The sequence below is a fragment of the Notolepis coatsorum genome (genome assembly GCF_963971535.1).
Source record: "Notolepis coatsorum genome assembly, chromosome: 1".
Taxonomy (NCBI): domain Eukaryota; kingdom Metazoa; phylum Chordata; class Actinopteri; order Aulopiformes; family Paralepididae; genus Notolepis; species Notolepis coatsorum.
The window spans coordinates 181,261,474-181,278,833 of record NC_140165.1 but is presented as its reverse complement, the minus strand read 5'-3'; the positions used below and the strand labels follow the sequence as shown (position 1 = coordinate 181,278,833).

The window sequence follows — 17,360 nt, the reverse complement described above, 5'->3', positions numbered from 1 at the left end:
AGTAAACAACGAAGGACAAGCTAAAGCTTCCCCAATGCTATTTGCAAGCGGTGTTACAGAGCAGTGCCAGCGCGGATCTCCATAAAGAAATGAAAGAGGTTCGTGACAGCTGCTCTTTCAACGTCACTGTGACTGAAGCATTAAACCATTAACTCTAGTTTAATACATGATACGTTGTCTACTGATGGCGCATAATATCAACAGCTGATTCGTTGTAACGTTACAGCTACCAGCTAACGTTAGCTACTGCTAGCAGTTAGCTCCCTTAGCTTAGCTGGCCACCGTTATAAATACTGCATGGAAACGGAGTAACGTTAACGTGTAAACGTTATGTCGAGGTCATACAATACTACAGTCGACATAAGGTTAACGTTACCCCGTTTCCACCAAGTGTTTAAATAGCAATCTTGTTGAAAATGTAACATTACTAAAATGCTCCGAGCATAGCCTCTCTCTCTCTCTCTCTCTCTGTCTCTCTCCATCTACCGCTACCTCTCTCTCTCTCTCTCGCTCTCTCTATCTACCGCTACCTCTCTCTCTCTCTCTCTCTATCTACCGATACCTCTCTCTCTCTCGCTTGCTCTCGTTATCTTTAAATAAAAACTGTTACTAACTGTTCAGTTTGTGAGGTACATGCAACACAGATTACAGTGTTTACATCTGTCTGCTTGAGAAAATACCATGTTCTGCATTTGCAATAAAAATGATTGAAGTGAGATGAACAGTTATTTTTAAATGTGTGATCTAAAGATAAACAAAGGGTTTTAAAAGTGTTATATTTATCTTCTCTTATAGTACCAGACTCGAAGCTGAGGAGAATCAACCAGCAACAAAAGCTAAATTTGTTAAAATTATTATTATTTTTTTTGGGTATCGAAATGGTATCGAAGTATCGATACTTTTCAAGGTATTGTATCGAAGTCGAAATTCCAGTATCGTGACAACACTACTTACTAAAGCTGCGGTTACACCTTTCGTTTCATTGTCATATGCGTTTCGCCACGACGTCGCAGCCTCGAGTCACACTTTCATTTTTGTCACCTGAGCACACTGATGTAGTACACTGCCAAAGCAGTAGGTGGCAGTAGGTGGCGAACATGAAGGCAATTTCAACCAATCAGAACTTGAATGTGCCAATACACTTCCTGGAAGCTCCAGCAAAGAAAATGTCAACAAGGCAGGCGCCTATGGGCATAGATATATATAGAACACTAGATAGCTTGCCCGCGCTGCCGGCCAATGGAGAGCAACGTCACTGAACCGCCGCCATCTTGCTCCAGTTAGCCTTGAGTGAGAGTGAGTGAGCTGCACAGACAAAAATACTCATAACTCGCTGAAATATTGACGGATTTACAAACGGTTTGGTTTATTACAATCATTATTAACGTGGCTATGATTCAAGCGGTTTGTAAAAAAAAACATCTTTAAAATGTTTTTTTTTATAAGTATGCAGTATCATAACTACATCTTTGATGTTTATAGCAAACCAACCCGTTTGTAAATCCGTCAATATTTCAGCGAGTTATGAGTATTTTTGTCTGTGCAGCTCACTCACTCTCACTCAAGGCTCAATGCAGCAATTCTTTTTCAGCAAAGCCTAATAAAAGTGCAATAAACAAAACGGACACATTCACTGTGTGTTCTGCCTGTCATTTGTTGATGAAACAAAACTAACATCAACAAAAGTGACCACCAAGAGCGGATAGTTTAGTCTAAAAAAAGATCGGTAGCATTGTTAGCTGCATGCTAACGTCAATGGAGTATGCCATTATAACAGTATAGCATTGTGGCTAGAAGCTAACGTTAGCTCACGCTATTTAGCCAGCACCAAACTGATGATATCGAGAGCTATCAGTAGTTAGATAACATTAGAGACAACGCTGTGTGTATTAAACAAAGGTGAATAGATGACTGGGACATTTTGTTTAATGCTTGTTAAGTTGAAAGAGGAGCTTTGAGCTAACAGGATCTGATAGCTCACGTTAGCCAGCTGCTCATGCAATCGGTAATGCTAGCAGAATGAATGGATGTAAACTTTATTTAACATATTGCATATGGGTACAATACAATACGGCTCAATACAAACAATTGTTAAGGGAATGCAGACTGTTGTAGCTTGGACTGGGATCCTTATAACAATAACTTGACAACACATGGTAGCTGCAGCTATTTGGGACAGCTCTGCCTCTGTCCCAAACACACACACACACACACTCTGTTGTCACCGGAAGGGCACGCAGATGGTATCTACTGCGCATGGGCGTTTTCGCAACAACGGCTCCGTGCAGACTACACGGCTGTTGTCGGCGCGTTTTTTAGGGGTTCTCCAAAACGCAAACACAATTTAGCGTTTCAGCCGTATCCCCAAAAAAACGCCAAAAAACGCATTTCTGTGTAATAGGGACATGAAACGTATTCAAAAACATATAAAAACGAGCCACAAAAACACTAGTCTAACCAAGACACCAGTGCTCAGACACCATACTGACAAAGATGTTCTACAGAACAAACAAGGAATGAACAGCAACATTTGATGCAGTGTTACAGTACTTGAAGAAAGTAAAATGAAGGGAAACACAACTATATATATATTAGGGGTGGAACGGTTCACAAAATCTACGATTCGGTTCGTATCACGGTTTTGGTGTCTCGGTTTTCGGTTCGGTTCGATATACGTTTTTTTTTTTTTTTTTTTTTACACTCCAAAAATACCATACATCAGCATAAAATATATAGCCTAAAAATAATCCAACTTTTCAGTTATTCTCAAGGACGTAGTCATGCAAAAACTGAAAGAATGAGGCACATTATTTTGTAGGGCTGTACCGAATGCTTCGAAGCTTCGATCATAATGTTGACATTCGAATTTTTAATAAACAATATATATATATTTTTTTGTATATTCAATCTGTTTAAACCAATGGGGGTTTTCTTCACAGTTGCAGTTAAAGATTAGGCTACACTACTATTATAATATTATACTATAAGACGTCAACATCACTTTCATACCAACCGTGCCCATATTGGATTATTTATGTTGACGAAACTGATGAGTTATATTCATTAAAGAAAGTTGATTTAATAAGAAAAATACTCATTTAATCAGATGAAAAAAGTATTATAATTTTCTTTCTTTTTTTTTAAGTAATTTTTTTTATAGACATTCGAAGCTTCGTTTGAATACTTCACTCGGAGCTTCGAATGTTAAAAAATTACATTCGGTACAGCCCTATTATTTTGACAGTGACGGTTAGAGCTAGGAGAGAGAGGGAAGGCATTGCTGATTTAAACATGCTTCTCATTTATTTGGTAAAAAAAAGGTTTACCTTTAATAATGTTTGGCACACAAAGACCGAACTGACTGAAAAATATAGGCAACATTTGTCAAAGTATTAACTTAGTGCAAACAAACAAAATAATTAAACCTTTTCTATTTTGTGGCTTTATCAACATAAAGTATGAATATGCTCAACCAGCACTAGACTTTCTTATCAAAAAGGAAAAGTCACTGTTATTTAAAATAAATAAATCATGTGTACTAAATATATATTTACTTTTTAATTGCATGAAACATTAAGTATTCTCTTATGCCGCGTTTCACTGCATGGTACCTACAGTAATCGACTCGACTCGTTTTTGCTATTTCAGTTAGGGATGCACCGATCAGACTTTCAGTCCCGATACAGATACCTGGGTTTGGGTATCGGCCAATACCGATCAGATACCCATTGTCCAATTTTTATTTTATTTTATTAAAATATATATATTTTTTAAGAATTGTAAAGGATCACAAGTGTGTTTTTGATTTGTTGTAAACAAAGACAGAAAATAAACTTCATTCATTCAATTAATAAACTGTATGCCTCACTGTCACTGTGTGGAAGAGACTGGGATAATTCTTTTGTGCAAGGCAAGATCAGGCTTGACTTAAAACATTACTTTCCTAACTTAGTGAAACTAAATGTAACAAATTAACACATAGATATAAATGTACTGAATGGTTATTTCTTATTTTATTTATTATAAAATATATATATACACCGGTATATATTTTTTTAAAACCGATTTTTTTTTTACGATACCCGATCCAGCTATTTTACTGATATCGCCGACCGATACCAATATCGGAGCATCCCTAATTTGAGTGTCCTGGTAGCTGTATTTGAAGTGACGCCACACAAGGAAATAAATAGTCAACAGTAACACTGTGTTGGAAGGAGAAGCCCTGATGATATACAATAAACCAACAGCCAATAAATGTGAAGTTATCTTTGAACCTCTGTTGTCAAGCCTCGTCAATATACCCCCCCTTCCCCACTAATGGAACACAGCAAAGTGACTTCACGGTTAGCTCGCGGCTAATGCTAGTTAGCTTGCGGCTAACGTAACATTAGCCTAGCTTGCTGCTAACATTATAACCGAACAATACACACATGCGCCGAACCGTGGAAGTCGTATCAAACGGTGTACGGTTTGAATGCGTACCGTTCCACCCCTAATATATATATATTAAACACACACGTATGTTGTTGGAGGACTTGTATTACTGACAAATGCATCTGTGGGACAATACTATTTAATTTCTTATGGTAATAAGCGGAGGCAGATAGGAGCAGATCTAATCTCTACAATGTGGTGGATACAGCAACAGTAGATACAGCAGTACATAATGTAGAAATGGTTTAGTTCCAGTGCCACAGGTAAGATTGTTCATAGAATTCCTGCTGAGTATGATGTACTGTGAAACCTCTCCTCACCTTGTGGATGGTGACTCGGTAGACATTGGTGTCGTCGACGAACCAGATGATCTGGTTGGAGAAGAGCTCCCCGTAGTTTTGCGAGGACAGGTAGGGCTCAGTGGGCTCTGAGGAGTACAGCTGGAGACCCTTGCGGATGCGCTCCCTCAGCACGTACAGAGCAGGGTTGGCCTTCATGATCTTGGCCATGGCCTGCTGGATCAGAGGCTTGCCACCCGGGAACCAGTTACCATAGGCACTGAAGGACAGGGGGAGATCAACACATGGGGTGAACAACTAAGAACGCATCCATATCAATGTGGAAATCCAGAGCAATGCAGAGCAATAACATTCAATATGAATCTACATTTTTCAAAATCAATGTGCACATTCATTGTTAATTGAGTATCTCAGACAAATAACCATATAAGTCTGTTTAAGGTCTCAGAGGAACAATGTTTTCAAACTTTATTATCTAAAGATGGTAAGTTAGTCTCGTGTTCACTCAGTCAAGGTTGAGTAGTTTCTTGCGATATAGCACATTCCATGTGATTTAGATTAACACAACTACACATACATGGGCTGTACAAATTATTTTTAAACAGACATATGGTTCTTCAGTGCAAGGGTTCAATTGCTTTTCATAAATTGTTTATCTTATTCACCCAGGGTAGGTTTGCTGAGCACGGATGCTCTTTTTCAGCTACGCCCTGCTTCACATTCACACAGTTCCATTCACACCTGGGAGCTGCCCAGTACAACCACAGTCTGACACCGTTGGCCACTGAGCAACTCCACTGGAGCAGTTGGGGGTTAAGTGCCTTGCTCAGTAACCGTGTTGGATTACTCTTTCAACACGTCTTGAAATTATTTGAACTGAGGTAAAAACCTGACATTTTATGACAAGATCAAATCTTTACTAAACAGGAATTTAATTGTTCGATTTAATCATTATACCCGTAGTTGTATGTTCGTTTTGTGTGTAAACAAGCCATGGCAGACTTTCCTTCTGACTAAAGTTCAAATGAGGAACTTTGGACTTCCTTCTTGTTGAAGCCTGCAACTACTGTGAGAACTGTCAGGTGTTGGCACAAGTTTGACCTCATAACGGACAACTCGCAGTAGCTAGACTGCATGGCCGTGGAAGATCAATTAGCAACCACATATGAAGAATTGACATGTGGATACGTAATACTGGGTGACATAAAGAAGTAGCTGCTAAAAGCCAGACATGTTGTTGTAAAGCACACTGCTTTTCCTGACACCTTTCTGGTGCCAATAGTGATTCAAACAAAAAGCTCCAATGCTCTTTTCAGTCTCCCAAAACCACTAAACCAATATTTAAGCACCGTGTGTGTGTGTGTGTGTGTGTGTGTGTGTGTGTGTGTGTGATTAGTCAATTAAAGGGCAAGTTCAGAAATTTGGATCCCTAGTCCCACTTGATGTTGAAGAATCAAGTCCTTTCTCGGCTAGGCCTGTCACGATAACACATTTTGCTGGGCAATTAATTGTCCCAGAAATTATTGCGATAAGCGATATTATAGCGGTTTTGAGAGACATTTTATTTTGGTTGAGAAATGTATTTCCCAAAAGTTCTCAATTTTTATTTATTTTTATAATGCAAGGGTCCAGTCAGCACTGATGTAGTGAATGGTCAAGCTCATATAGGGAGTCATATTTGAGCTTGACCACATATCTGACCTCCTTTAATATGTCGTCTTTCACGCTGTTGTAGAGTTGTGGAATTGCCGTTTGTGACACGTATGTTCTCCCTGGAAGTTCGTACTGGCTGTCAAACAATTGCAGCATTTGTCGAAATGCCGACTTTTCCACAGTGTTAAATGGCTGCATGTCTTTAGCGATGAAGCGAATTACACTCTGTGAGCGCGCACCATTTTGCGCTGTCCCGTTTATATTTACTTTGTCGCATCAGTGAGTGTCGACTGTCGGGAAGAGGGTCCCCACGCTGCGGCTGTAGAATTTGGCTTTGCAACCAATTCCATTGTTTCCCCTCTCCAAATCTCCACTCGTGTTTGTTTACTGTGGGCCAGATTTCTAGTTCGCTTGTTGTTCAATTACTAAATGCTAAATTACTACCTAACCAATCAGATCTGCGATATGAGGTAGCATCACGAGTCACCAATGCGATGACATCAGAGAAGGAGCGCACGGCACGAGCCACGGGTTCGTTCTGGTGAGTTAAATAGCCTATAGCCATTTACATTTTTATATGAAATGCTTCAGTTTAATTAAATATATTTTTTTACGTTAATAATAATAATAATTTTTACATTTATATATTTATAAATGTAATTATAAATATATAAATGTAAATATTATTATTATTAACATAAAAATATATATTTAATTAAACTGAAGCATTTCATATAAAAATATATATAGGGCAAATATAACTGAGAGGGCATAATTATATCTCCTCATCTTGCACCATGACCTTTTTACACATACACTGAGGCATCAGGGCAAGTATACTTACCCAGATGATTGATCTATTGTAATCGTTCCTGCCACACATCAGATTGAAAACAAAGCACGGGCTGCCACACTAACAAAATAAAGTTACAGTATGAATTTTCATCTCAAAGAACGTATTTGAAATAAGTGGCATTGTCGCCGTTTTTAGCTTAACTTTTACAAAATCCGTGCCTTGGTTATCCAGATGCAGATTAATTATCGTCTCAGAATAACTATAAGTGGCTGCGTGCATATTTATATGGGCTAAAATTGAGAGAATAAATTGAGAGCGGCTAAAATTGAGAATAAATGCGAAAATGGCTTTTCATTTAATTTATTAGACCTTGTATTATTTCATTATCGTTTTGTTTTTTAAACGAGTGGCTTTTATTCAATAAATTGCCGCAACGAATGTGCACTTTAGGATTTATTTGTATTTACGAACTTTGCAGTGCAAAGCCTTTATACATTTGTAATGGCCTCCGTTTCTGTTGTTATATGCACATTTAGTTCCAAGTTTCACATTTGTTCTGTGTTCTTGCAAGTGTCAATAAACAGTGTTCAGTATAGCCTATTTGTCTGTGTTTCACTTTCAATAACGAATGCGTGCTTGCCAAATCCCAAACAATATTCCTGCTGCAATGTCGTCCTCTAAAGATAGACATTTAGACTAGATGCTATAGGCTATACAGAATAGACTACTACAGAAATAAATGCATTCGAACTTTAATTTTTTTGCGGTTACCGCAGGACACCTGGTCACCCTGACTGTGGCTCGCGTTTGTTTATTGTGGCTCGCAGATACGCATGGTGCTCACAGGAGCTTTTGTGCTGTACTCTGTAGCATGGGCCGCGGAACGCATTTCGAATGGGGTAGGACCAAGTTCACTGAAATTGATATAAAAGACCCTAATTGTCTGTATTCATCCTATATTTTTTCCTGACGGTACAACCTGCTGTATAAAGGCAATAATACACAAGGGATGTCGTGAATATTGCCACGCTGTGATGTGACGCGAGCTTTGCTCTCGTGCCTGCATGCAAGCACATCACAGCCAACCTCTGTAGTAACGCCAGCGGCCCCGCCTCCCCACACGGAGACTAGAATGACTGACAAGAGGTTCTGGTTCCCGCCTCATTAAAACAAACACGCAAATAGCAATTAATCGCGCCCGTCAAAATCATCGCATTCATTTTCATTATCGCTTGATAAATTGATTTATTGCTTATCGCGACAGGCCTATTCTCGGCTCAATCAATTATGTGCTTCATACTGGATACCCAGCTCCTCCTTAGTTAACATAACAAATTATTCAAAATTAATGGGGTCATTATATTTATAAAAAGAAAATATATATACGGTATATATATAACAATCACTTAATCACACTTGAAGGAAAACAGACTTGGTTGCTTTGGGTGCAATGTGGAGGTTTCAGGGCTTGTACAGCAGTGTGGTCCCATGTGACTAACTAGTCAGAGCTATGGGTATCCAGTATGAAGAACTAGTTAACTAGTCAGATCTGTGGGTATGCAGTATGAAGAACTAGTTAACTAGTCAGAGCTGTGGGTATCCAATATGAATAACTAGTTAACTAGTCAGAACTGTGGGTATGCAGTATGAATAACTAGTTAACTATTATTCATCTAACAGTGTCAAACTTAAGTGCTTCACTTCGAGTGCATAGCAAGCATGAACAACATAATTTTTTTTAATTGATATATCAAGTGTGTTTTTAGCCTGTAGCGTAAGATTGAGTGTCAAGCTGTTCTGCCTGTGGTAGTAAATTTATTCCACCAAGTGGAATAAAGAAAATTGTGATATTTCTGACCATATCCTGAGCCCTACTTTAGATAATTCGTTGTCGTACAAAAAAGCCATGCAACCCCTGGTCTATGCTACAGATAGTGCTAACCTGTGGAGGTTGTAGGCCAGGTCAATGGCGATCAGAACCCCCGTGGGGGAGGGGTATATGCTCATGTTGTCAGTGGTATAGTCTAGGAACTTGGCGCGGGCGTAACGCTCAATGTCGTGGGAGTCGTAGTCGCCCCAGCGCAGCTGGATGTCGATCCAGTATTTCTGGGTGGTGGTGCTGTCCATCACGTCCCTGTAAGCAAAGATCCATATTTCATATTACAACTAAAGAACCGTTAGCAATGCATGCATTCATCATAACTAGGAACGGATGACAAGGAGATGTTTTTATAATGGCTACATAACTACTACATAACACATGGTAGTCAATTCAAAATGTTAATTATTCATCAATCGGTTGGAAAGGACAAATGCACCAAAACGATTTCAATATTAGAATTTTGAATAAAATACATTATGAATGATCTGAATGGACCCTGAATTAGATTTAGCAACGATATGAATTTCATTAGGGACACCTCAAACTGTTTGCAGATGACGACAGAGTCTCTGTAAATAGCAGTTGATGACGACGTACTTCGAGTCAGCGAGCAGTGAGGGCCGAGAGACGTTCCACTTGTAGGAGGCGAATAGGAGGATGTCTGCGCAGGAGGAGTTCATCTTGTACGACTTTCTGGGATGGATCGTCTCCTTCTGTACCGTCTCGATCTCCAGGGCATCCAGCTCCTGGTCAAACACCTGAACACACACAAACACGGTTATACCAAAACATTCAACAATAATGCAGACATTATGTTTGCGAAATTTGGTTATTTTTTCTTTTCCTATGAGTTCCCAGATTTAATTTGATAGCACTGAGAAACAATCGAGACAGTGATTGAAATTAAATGCAAGCTACAATAAATAGAATGGCGATATAGGCCTGTGCCTTAAAGGCCAACTTGCAGGTTGTATTTTTGTTCAATAAACAATGTGACTAGGCCAACGCTGACTTTCATGGAGGGGGGGGGGGAATGATCGAAATTGACCCAGTTTTAGCGTTTTTATCAAACATTTTGTCGACCAAACCACAAGCTCCACGCACATGCATATTTTAATGCATGGATCAATAACGTGCGTGTGTCATCTTAATGCTGACGTCACGTCAGGTGCAGGGCAGCGAGGGGCTCTGAGAGTCACACACAGCTAGTGGCAGGAACTTGGAAGCAGAGAGCCTTGCTACTACTAGCCGAGGAGTGATGAATGAAAATGTATCTGTTTCACTAACACTATTGCTCCGTGATCATAGCCATTCATCTCTAAAGCGAACCACTATTTGTAAAAGCCACAACCACGTTACCATATTTGTAATAATGTAAATCATTGTGTCGTTGTACATATTGTGTATATAACGTTAGTAGCTAGCTAAGTTAGCTAACGTAGCTTAACTTAGCTTGGTAGCCAGAATTCTCGAAACTCATAACAATGCCCGATTTAAAATGGTTCTCTCCTCTTTGTATACCTTTGTCCTCACAAGTATTCTGCAAGGGAACTTATGGACACGACAATAGTAGTAGTTATAAGGTGTTTGAGCTTGTAACGTTAGTTAGCTCATAGCTATCGTGACTGATGCACCGAGTGGGGCTAAAGGGGCTACTATCGTATCAACATGCCAGGACGTGTAGCTTGCTAGCCGGCATGATGTGTGTGCAGTGCTTTGCCCCACAGGTCTGAGAAGAGGACCTGCACATTTTACTCGTTCCCCAAACTCTTTTGCATGGCCTGATTTAAAATGGTTCACGACAGTAGACATAATGCTAACGTTAGCAGGAGCCATATAGCCAGTACCCAGTAGTACTATGACCCGGACGGGCATAAGGCATAAGTTGCCTGAAGTGACGTCACGGCCGTGCTAGCGTCTGATAAGCTTTTTGATTCGCTCTGTGCATGTTATTAGTGCGTGGACCTTTTTAACCCTTTCTGAGTGGCATTTCCGGCGTCAAATGGAAAAAAATTTATAATTAAATTAGATACCAATGATGTAAACTACCCATAATTGCAGAGTAGGGTTTAACGTGCAAGTTGGCCTTTAACACTTTCTGTGCCGGAGCTCGGGTGCCCCAGAATCCCGTTGCGTGCCAGTGTCCACTTCAATGATAGAGCTCTCATATTTGCGAATGCATAAACTACATCTTAAATTATGGCTATGTGTATAATCTGGCCATCGCTTATCAATGACTTGTTTGCAGTCAACATTGTTGATTTCTCTTTTTTTTTTTTATAAATCTGTTAATTTCCGTTTGATAACATTTTGAAAAACTCGTTTTTTGAAAGTTTCAGGAAAATATAAAGATTCTGTGATAAACGCCCTTTACTGGAATATTCTGGAATACACAAAAAACTGTCATTTTTCGGCCTATTTATGAATCGTTTTCAAATAAACGCTAGATTATCGATAGTATATGTGTACTTATGCACGCTATAGAAGCGGGCTGAAAAATCGATTATCTCATTTCCTGATCAGCACACACACACATCACACACACGTTGATCTCTCTGTGAAAAAAGCTCTGATTATCCTAAGACTGGTAAAATAGATTCCTTACCTCAAGTTTCAAGTTCAAGTTTCTTTAATAGTTGTCATACAGAAGTACAGAATACTTTTATACAAAATGCTTCTTACTGTTACACTCCAGAGACTGTGCAAGACAAGATAAGTATGAAATAAAATAACATAGTATAGCATGTAAAGTAGAAGTAAAAAAAAAAAATTTGGTCACAGTGTTCAGTATAGACATATGTACAATGTTCGATGCAGAATAGACGTAACTGAGTTACCATATAATATACAATACTGTGCAGTGTACTAATACAATACTATATAGTGCAAGGCAGAAATGGGATGAGGTGCAATTTAGGTACAATTTACAGTGGGTGTACGAGTTGTAGTGCAAATCCTTTATCAATAAATATAAAGTGTGTTTGTGTGGTTTAAGTGAGTGTGTGCGTATGGGTGTGTGTGCTGTGTGCATTTGATGGTTGTTGCATAGTGTTTATTGTTCGTTTAGCAGCCTGATGGCCTGGGGATAGAAGCTTCTTCTGAGTCTTTCTGTGCTCGCCTTAAGACTCCGGTATCGCTTGCCTAACCGCAGCAGTTCAAAGAGGCAGTTGTTCGGGTGGCTCGAGTCCTTAATAATTCTCTTAGCCTTCCCCCTGCACCGCTTGTTGTAAATGTTCTGGAGGGTGGGAAGCCCCCCTCCAATTGTGCGTTCGGCTGAACGTGTCACTCTTTGTAGTCTGCTACGGTCTTGTGCAGTGCTATTCCCAAACCAGGAGGTGATGTTGCCAGTCAGGATGCTCTCTATTGTACATGAGTAGAAGTTCCTAAGGATCTTCTGACTGACTTGGAACTTCCTTAGGCGCCTGAGGAAGTAGAGGCGTTGTCGTGCCTTCTTCACAACACTGTCAATGTGTGTGGTCCATGTCAAGTCCTCGGATATGTGGGCTCCGAGGTACTTGAAACTGTTCACTCTCTCAACCGGTGCCCCGTCGATGCTGAGGGGGCTGTAGTCCTTGACCCCCGACCTCCTGAAGTCCACAATCATCTCTTTTGTTTTGCTGACGTTCAGGGAGAGGCAGTTCTCCTGACACCACTGTGACAGATTCTCTACCTCTTCCAGGTAGGCCCTCTCGTCGTTGGCAGAGATCAGGCCCACCACTACTGTGTCATCAGCAAATTTGATGATTGTGTTGTTGTTCCGCTGTGCCACGCAGTCATGTGTGTACAGGGAGTAGAGGAGGGGGCTCAGAACACAGCCCTGGGGGGCCCCTATGTTGAGCGTGATGGATGAGGAGGTGCAGTTGCCTGCTCTTACCACCTGGGGTCTGCCCGTCAGGAAGTCCAGGACCCACTGGCAGAGGTCATAGTTCAAGCCCAGGTCCCTGAGCTTGGCTATGAGTTTGGAGGAGACTATGGTATTGAATGCTGAGCTGTAGTCGATGAACAGCATTCTCACATAGTTCCCCTGCCTCTTGTCCAGGTGTGATGCTGCTGTGTGCAGCACATGGGCTATGGCGTCCTCGGTGGACCTGTTGGGGCGATATGCAAATTGCAGAGGGTCCAGGTTGATGGGGAGGGAGGAACAGATGTAGCCCTTCACTAGCTTCTCAAAGCACTTCATGGCTATGGAGGTGAGGGCTACAGGGCGGTAGTCGTTGAGGCAAGCGGGCGTAGATTTTTTGGGTACAGGGATGATGGTGGACTTCTTCAGACAGGTGGGGATCAGATGTTCTCCAAAAAGATTATTCCAATTCCGGATCGCCATTCCAAATATCGATCGCGTTTATTGATAGAAAGCTGGGTACTGTAAATATATATTCCACGCTGTTCTGAGGCTCCAGAATGAGTCTGATCGTCTCGGGTGACTTGCCTGAGAAGTAAAATGAGGAAGCAGGATTCCCCCCCCCCCCCCATGCGTTTCATTCAATCCATTCCAAAGGGGTGCAGTACCACAGGGAGATGATAGCAGCGTTTCCGTTAGCCGGTAATTACCGGTATTTGACCGGCAAAATCTGTTGAAGTCCGACATATTTCATCTCTCCGGTCTTAATGTCCGGTGAAAATAATTCCCTGAGTCTAAGCACAATTTGATTATTTGAATTGTATTAAAATAGGCTAAAATTAAATAGCCTATGCGATGAACGAAACGATCATTACATTTGTTTCCTCGTTGCTTCTAATAATGACAACGACGTTGTCACCAAGAGCTTAGTGCTGGGTGTGTGAACTTTTGTGAAGCTGCAGAGCCATAGCACCAGCAGCCCAATGCAGTATTCCAGCAGTACTCCAATTCAGCCATTTTCAGCCAATGTTGGGTGGGGGGCGCTGCTGTGCGGTTCCCAGAAAAGAGCCAATAACAGCTGGATCAGCTGCTCTGCAGCGCCATACTCTTTGCAAATAAGTCGTTGCGAGGTGGAGAGAGTCGTCACGCAAACCACGATAATGTTGCCGTCTCTCTGCTTTCTCAGTTCTTCGCTTGATATAATTAATACAAATGTCCAATATAACGGAATTCGTTAGCTCATAAAAATGTGATTATAACAGACTGCTGTTTAGTGTCGGACCGACTGCCCACATACGCGGTCTATTTTATTTCAAGTCAGCAGCAGCACGGAGTATCGAGGGACTTATTTTATTTGGAATATATTAATGACTGTATACGCAAAAGTAGCCTAGTTTTAAGTAATACTATTATAAATCTACATGCCTTGAGGATGACATTCTTTATATAGCCTGCCTATCAATTGTTTTAAAGCTCAATAAACTATGACCGGAATTAATCTCATTTGTCCGGTAGATTGAAATCTTGCCGGTCACGGAGACCGGCAACAATTTTTTCTAACGGAAACCCTGGATGATAGGGGGCGGTATTTTCCCAATGGAGCTCAGAGAGAGTTTGCAGTGGTAACGTGAGGCTAGATTGATGAAATATGAATTCAAATCGCTAATTTAAAAAAAATCGAGATCTCTCGTCGTTTGCACTGAACGGTCGGCATGAACAAACAAGATATCTTGTCGTTGGCACTCAAAGTGTTAAGCAGCAGATAAGCACAGTTCGGTGAGAGTGAGAGAATAAAAAGTATGCTCAACCTGACAGAGATCCATGACGATGCTCTCGTGGATCTTCTGCCACAAGTGAGCCCTGAAGATCTGAATGAGTGAGATCTTCAGTGTGGGGATCTTGCCATGCATGAAGATACCGGTAAGGTCCAGCTGCACCTGGAAACCCACGTATACCTACGGAGGAAAGAGGGCAACAAACGCTGGGTGTCTTTTCCATGCTCACAGTTTACATTTTAGGTGCTTGGCAGACTCTCCGACTTAGGATAAGCATAACAGTAGAACATCTATAATATGGATAATAATAATAAATAATCCAATAGTTTACAGCAATTTGTTTATAACTCAATTAAACAGGCATTCATCTTAATTGTCACTGTAAAATCATTTAACTGTAAAATCAAATATTGTTAAATGATGGTGTATATTATGTATATTGTATTGTGTGAGATGATGACTGAATAAACTACTACTACTAATTCATTTAGATTAATACCAATAATCACTTTTGCAAATCAATGTAATTGCGATTTCCACAATCATACATGCATCGATACATTTTTAAAGTCCCTTAGCCAAAAACAATGAGTGCCAAAAACGCAAGTTACAGGACAAGATCACACTATGTGAGAGGAGATATTCACAAGGTGGTACTAACGTTGGCTCTGTTGATGGTGGGAGACCACCATAAGGTGAAGCGACGGTTGGGGATCTGGTTGAGACCGGACCTCTGGGCATTGGTCAGCTTCTTCCATTTCATGGACTCCTCAAAACCGCTGGCCTTCTCCCTGGGGGTCAAGCAAGTCATATTGGGTTATAGCACTGACAATCTATTGACATGTTTACATGAACACGGTGTTCTGGATAATAGTTCATATTGTGGTTTGTTTACATGCAGTGTTCTGGATAATAGTTTATATTGTAGTTTGTTTACATGCAGTCAGGGCCCGAACTTAGAGCCCGCCACCCGGGCATATTTTAGGTTTGGCGAGTGACACAGAGGTCTGTCCGCCACGTGGCGGGTAACAAAATGAAAATAGTCATGTAAAATAACTAAAACTGCTGTGTATTTTGGTCTTACGACAGTCGCATTTTAGCAAATCGCAAAGCCTGCGATTTGGGATACGTTATACAGCGACAGAAGATGCAAAGAAAAATCATAATTCATATTCTCCTTTGTTTCATCACAATTTAAGCAAGCCTAAAATTACAATTAAAATCTGCCTAAAATACATACCTACCGGTAATTAAATGGAATATTGCTCCACTTCTACAAGGTCAATTTGCATGTTCTTGGTATCTAGGGACATCTATGGACCTCAGTGAATGTATTCCCAGTGTCAGAAATATTGTGTCTATTACTAGGCTTGCTTAAATTGTGATGAAACAAAGGGGAATATGAATTATGATTTTTCTTTGCATCTTTGACAATGAATAACACCATGTTAAAAATGACCAGACATGAAAAACTGCCACTGAGCCCGTTCAGTACCTTCTTGAGATCACGTGTACAAAAACATCTAAGGAAATTAATAAAGGGAAGATGATTAAACAGAAGGTTTTGTAGATACAGTACTGAATTCTCCCATCCGGACCAATGCCATTTGAAATATTATATAGAATATAGAATAGAAACCGGGAAACACATTTGTGTGTATATGCAGGCTATATAATGCATTATTAACAGGTGTTTCAGGTCTAAATGGCTTAGTACTGTTGACATTACACTGCTTGTAGTAGTAAATCAAATAGCATATTTCTTTAAATAAAATTACAGAAAATTATCACTAAAGTGCCATCTGTTGCAGCTGCACACTTTTCCATAAAAATAGCATATTTGGATAAGTGTGACCATTTCTCAAACTGAAAATCATGTATTTTTTTTTAAATACAGAAAAGGATCACTAAATTGCTATCTGTTGCAGCTGCACTGTTCTCCATAAAAATAGCATATTTGGATAAGTTTGACCATTTCTCAAAAACAGAAAATCATGTATTTTTTTTTAAATACAGAAAAAGGATCAAGTTACCATTTCTCAAAGAATATAAATAAATACAGAAAATAATAATAACTTTATTTGTATAGCACTTTTCATACAGAGGTTGCAGTTCAAAGTGCTTAATAATAAATAAGCACTCGTTCACTCAGTGGACATTTCTAGCTCAATGCGAGGTCTGCTGCTGCTGGCTAATAATACAGTCAATACGTGGGGAGATCTTTGACAAGGCAACACGCATGCCATCCTCAAGGATCAACTTGGCCCTATATTTTGTTTTCAGAGCTGTCATGGATGAAAAGCCAGCTTCACACAGATATGTGGTGCTGAATGGTATCAACACCTTAACTGCTGCATCATGAGATACTTGGTACTCAGCACCACACTCTGAAACTCGCTCTCCAGGTGGTATCAGATGAGATTTCAATGAGTTCTTCCAAGTGTTTGGATGGAGATGTGTCAGGAAGCTTCGTCTCAATGTTGTCTGTAAAGTTTTTTTTTTTTATCCAGAGTAACTTGGTGATCCTTTTCTGTGTTTTATTAAATAATGATTTTGAGAAATGGTCAAACTTATCCAAATATGGTATTTTCATGGAAAACAGTGCAGCTGCAACAGATAGCACTTTAGTGATAATTTTCTGTAATGCAAAAAGATATAATTTTTTTACCATATTACC

At 40.0% G+C, this 17,360-nt stretch overlaps 1 protein-coding gene across 1 annotated transcript in view; it reads right to left on the bottom strand.

Moving 5' to 3' along the window:
- The window catches only part of prpf8 (pre-mRNA processing factor 8), a 147,858-nt gene that overhangs the window by 39,991 nt on the left and 90,507 nt on the right, over positions 1-17,360 (bottom strand). Inside the window, exons 29-33 of the mRNA XM_084328371.1 lie at positions 15,345-15,474; positions 14,717-14,863; positions 9,665-9,825; positions 9,128-9,319; positions 4,758-4,995 (exon numbers count right to left, since the gene is read on the bottom strand). Of these exons, the coding sequence (XP_084184497.1) occupies positions 4,758-4,995; positions 9,128-9,319; positions 9,665-9,825; positions 14,717-14,863; positions 15,345-15,474 (868 nt within the window). The remainder of the gene's footprint in view (positions 1-4,757; positions 4,996-9,127; positions 9,320-9,664; positions 9,826-14,716; positions 14,864-15,344; positions 15,475-17,360) is intronic.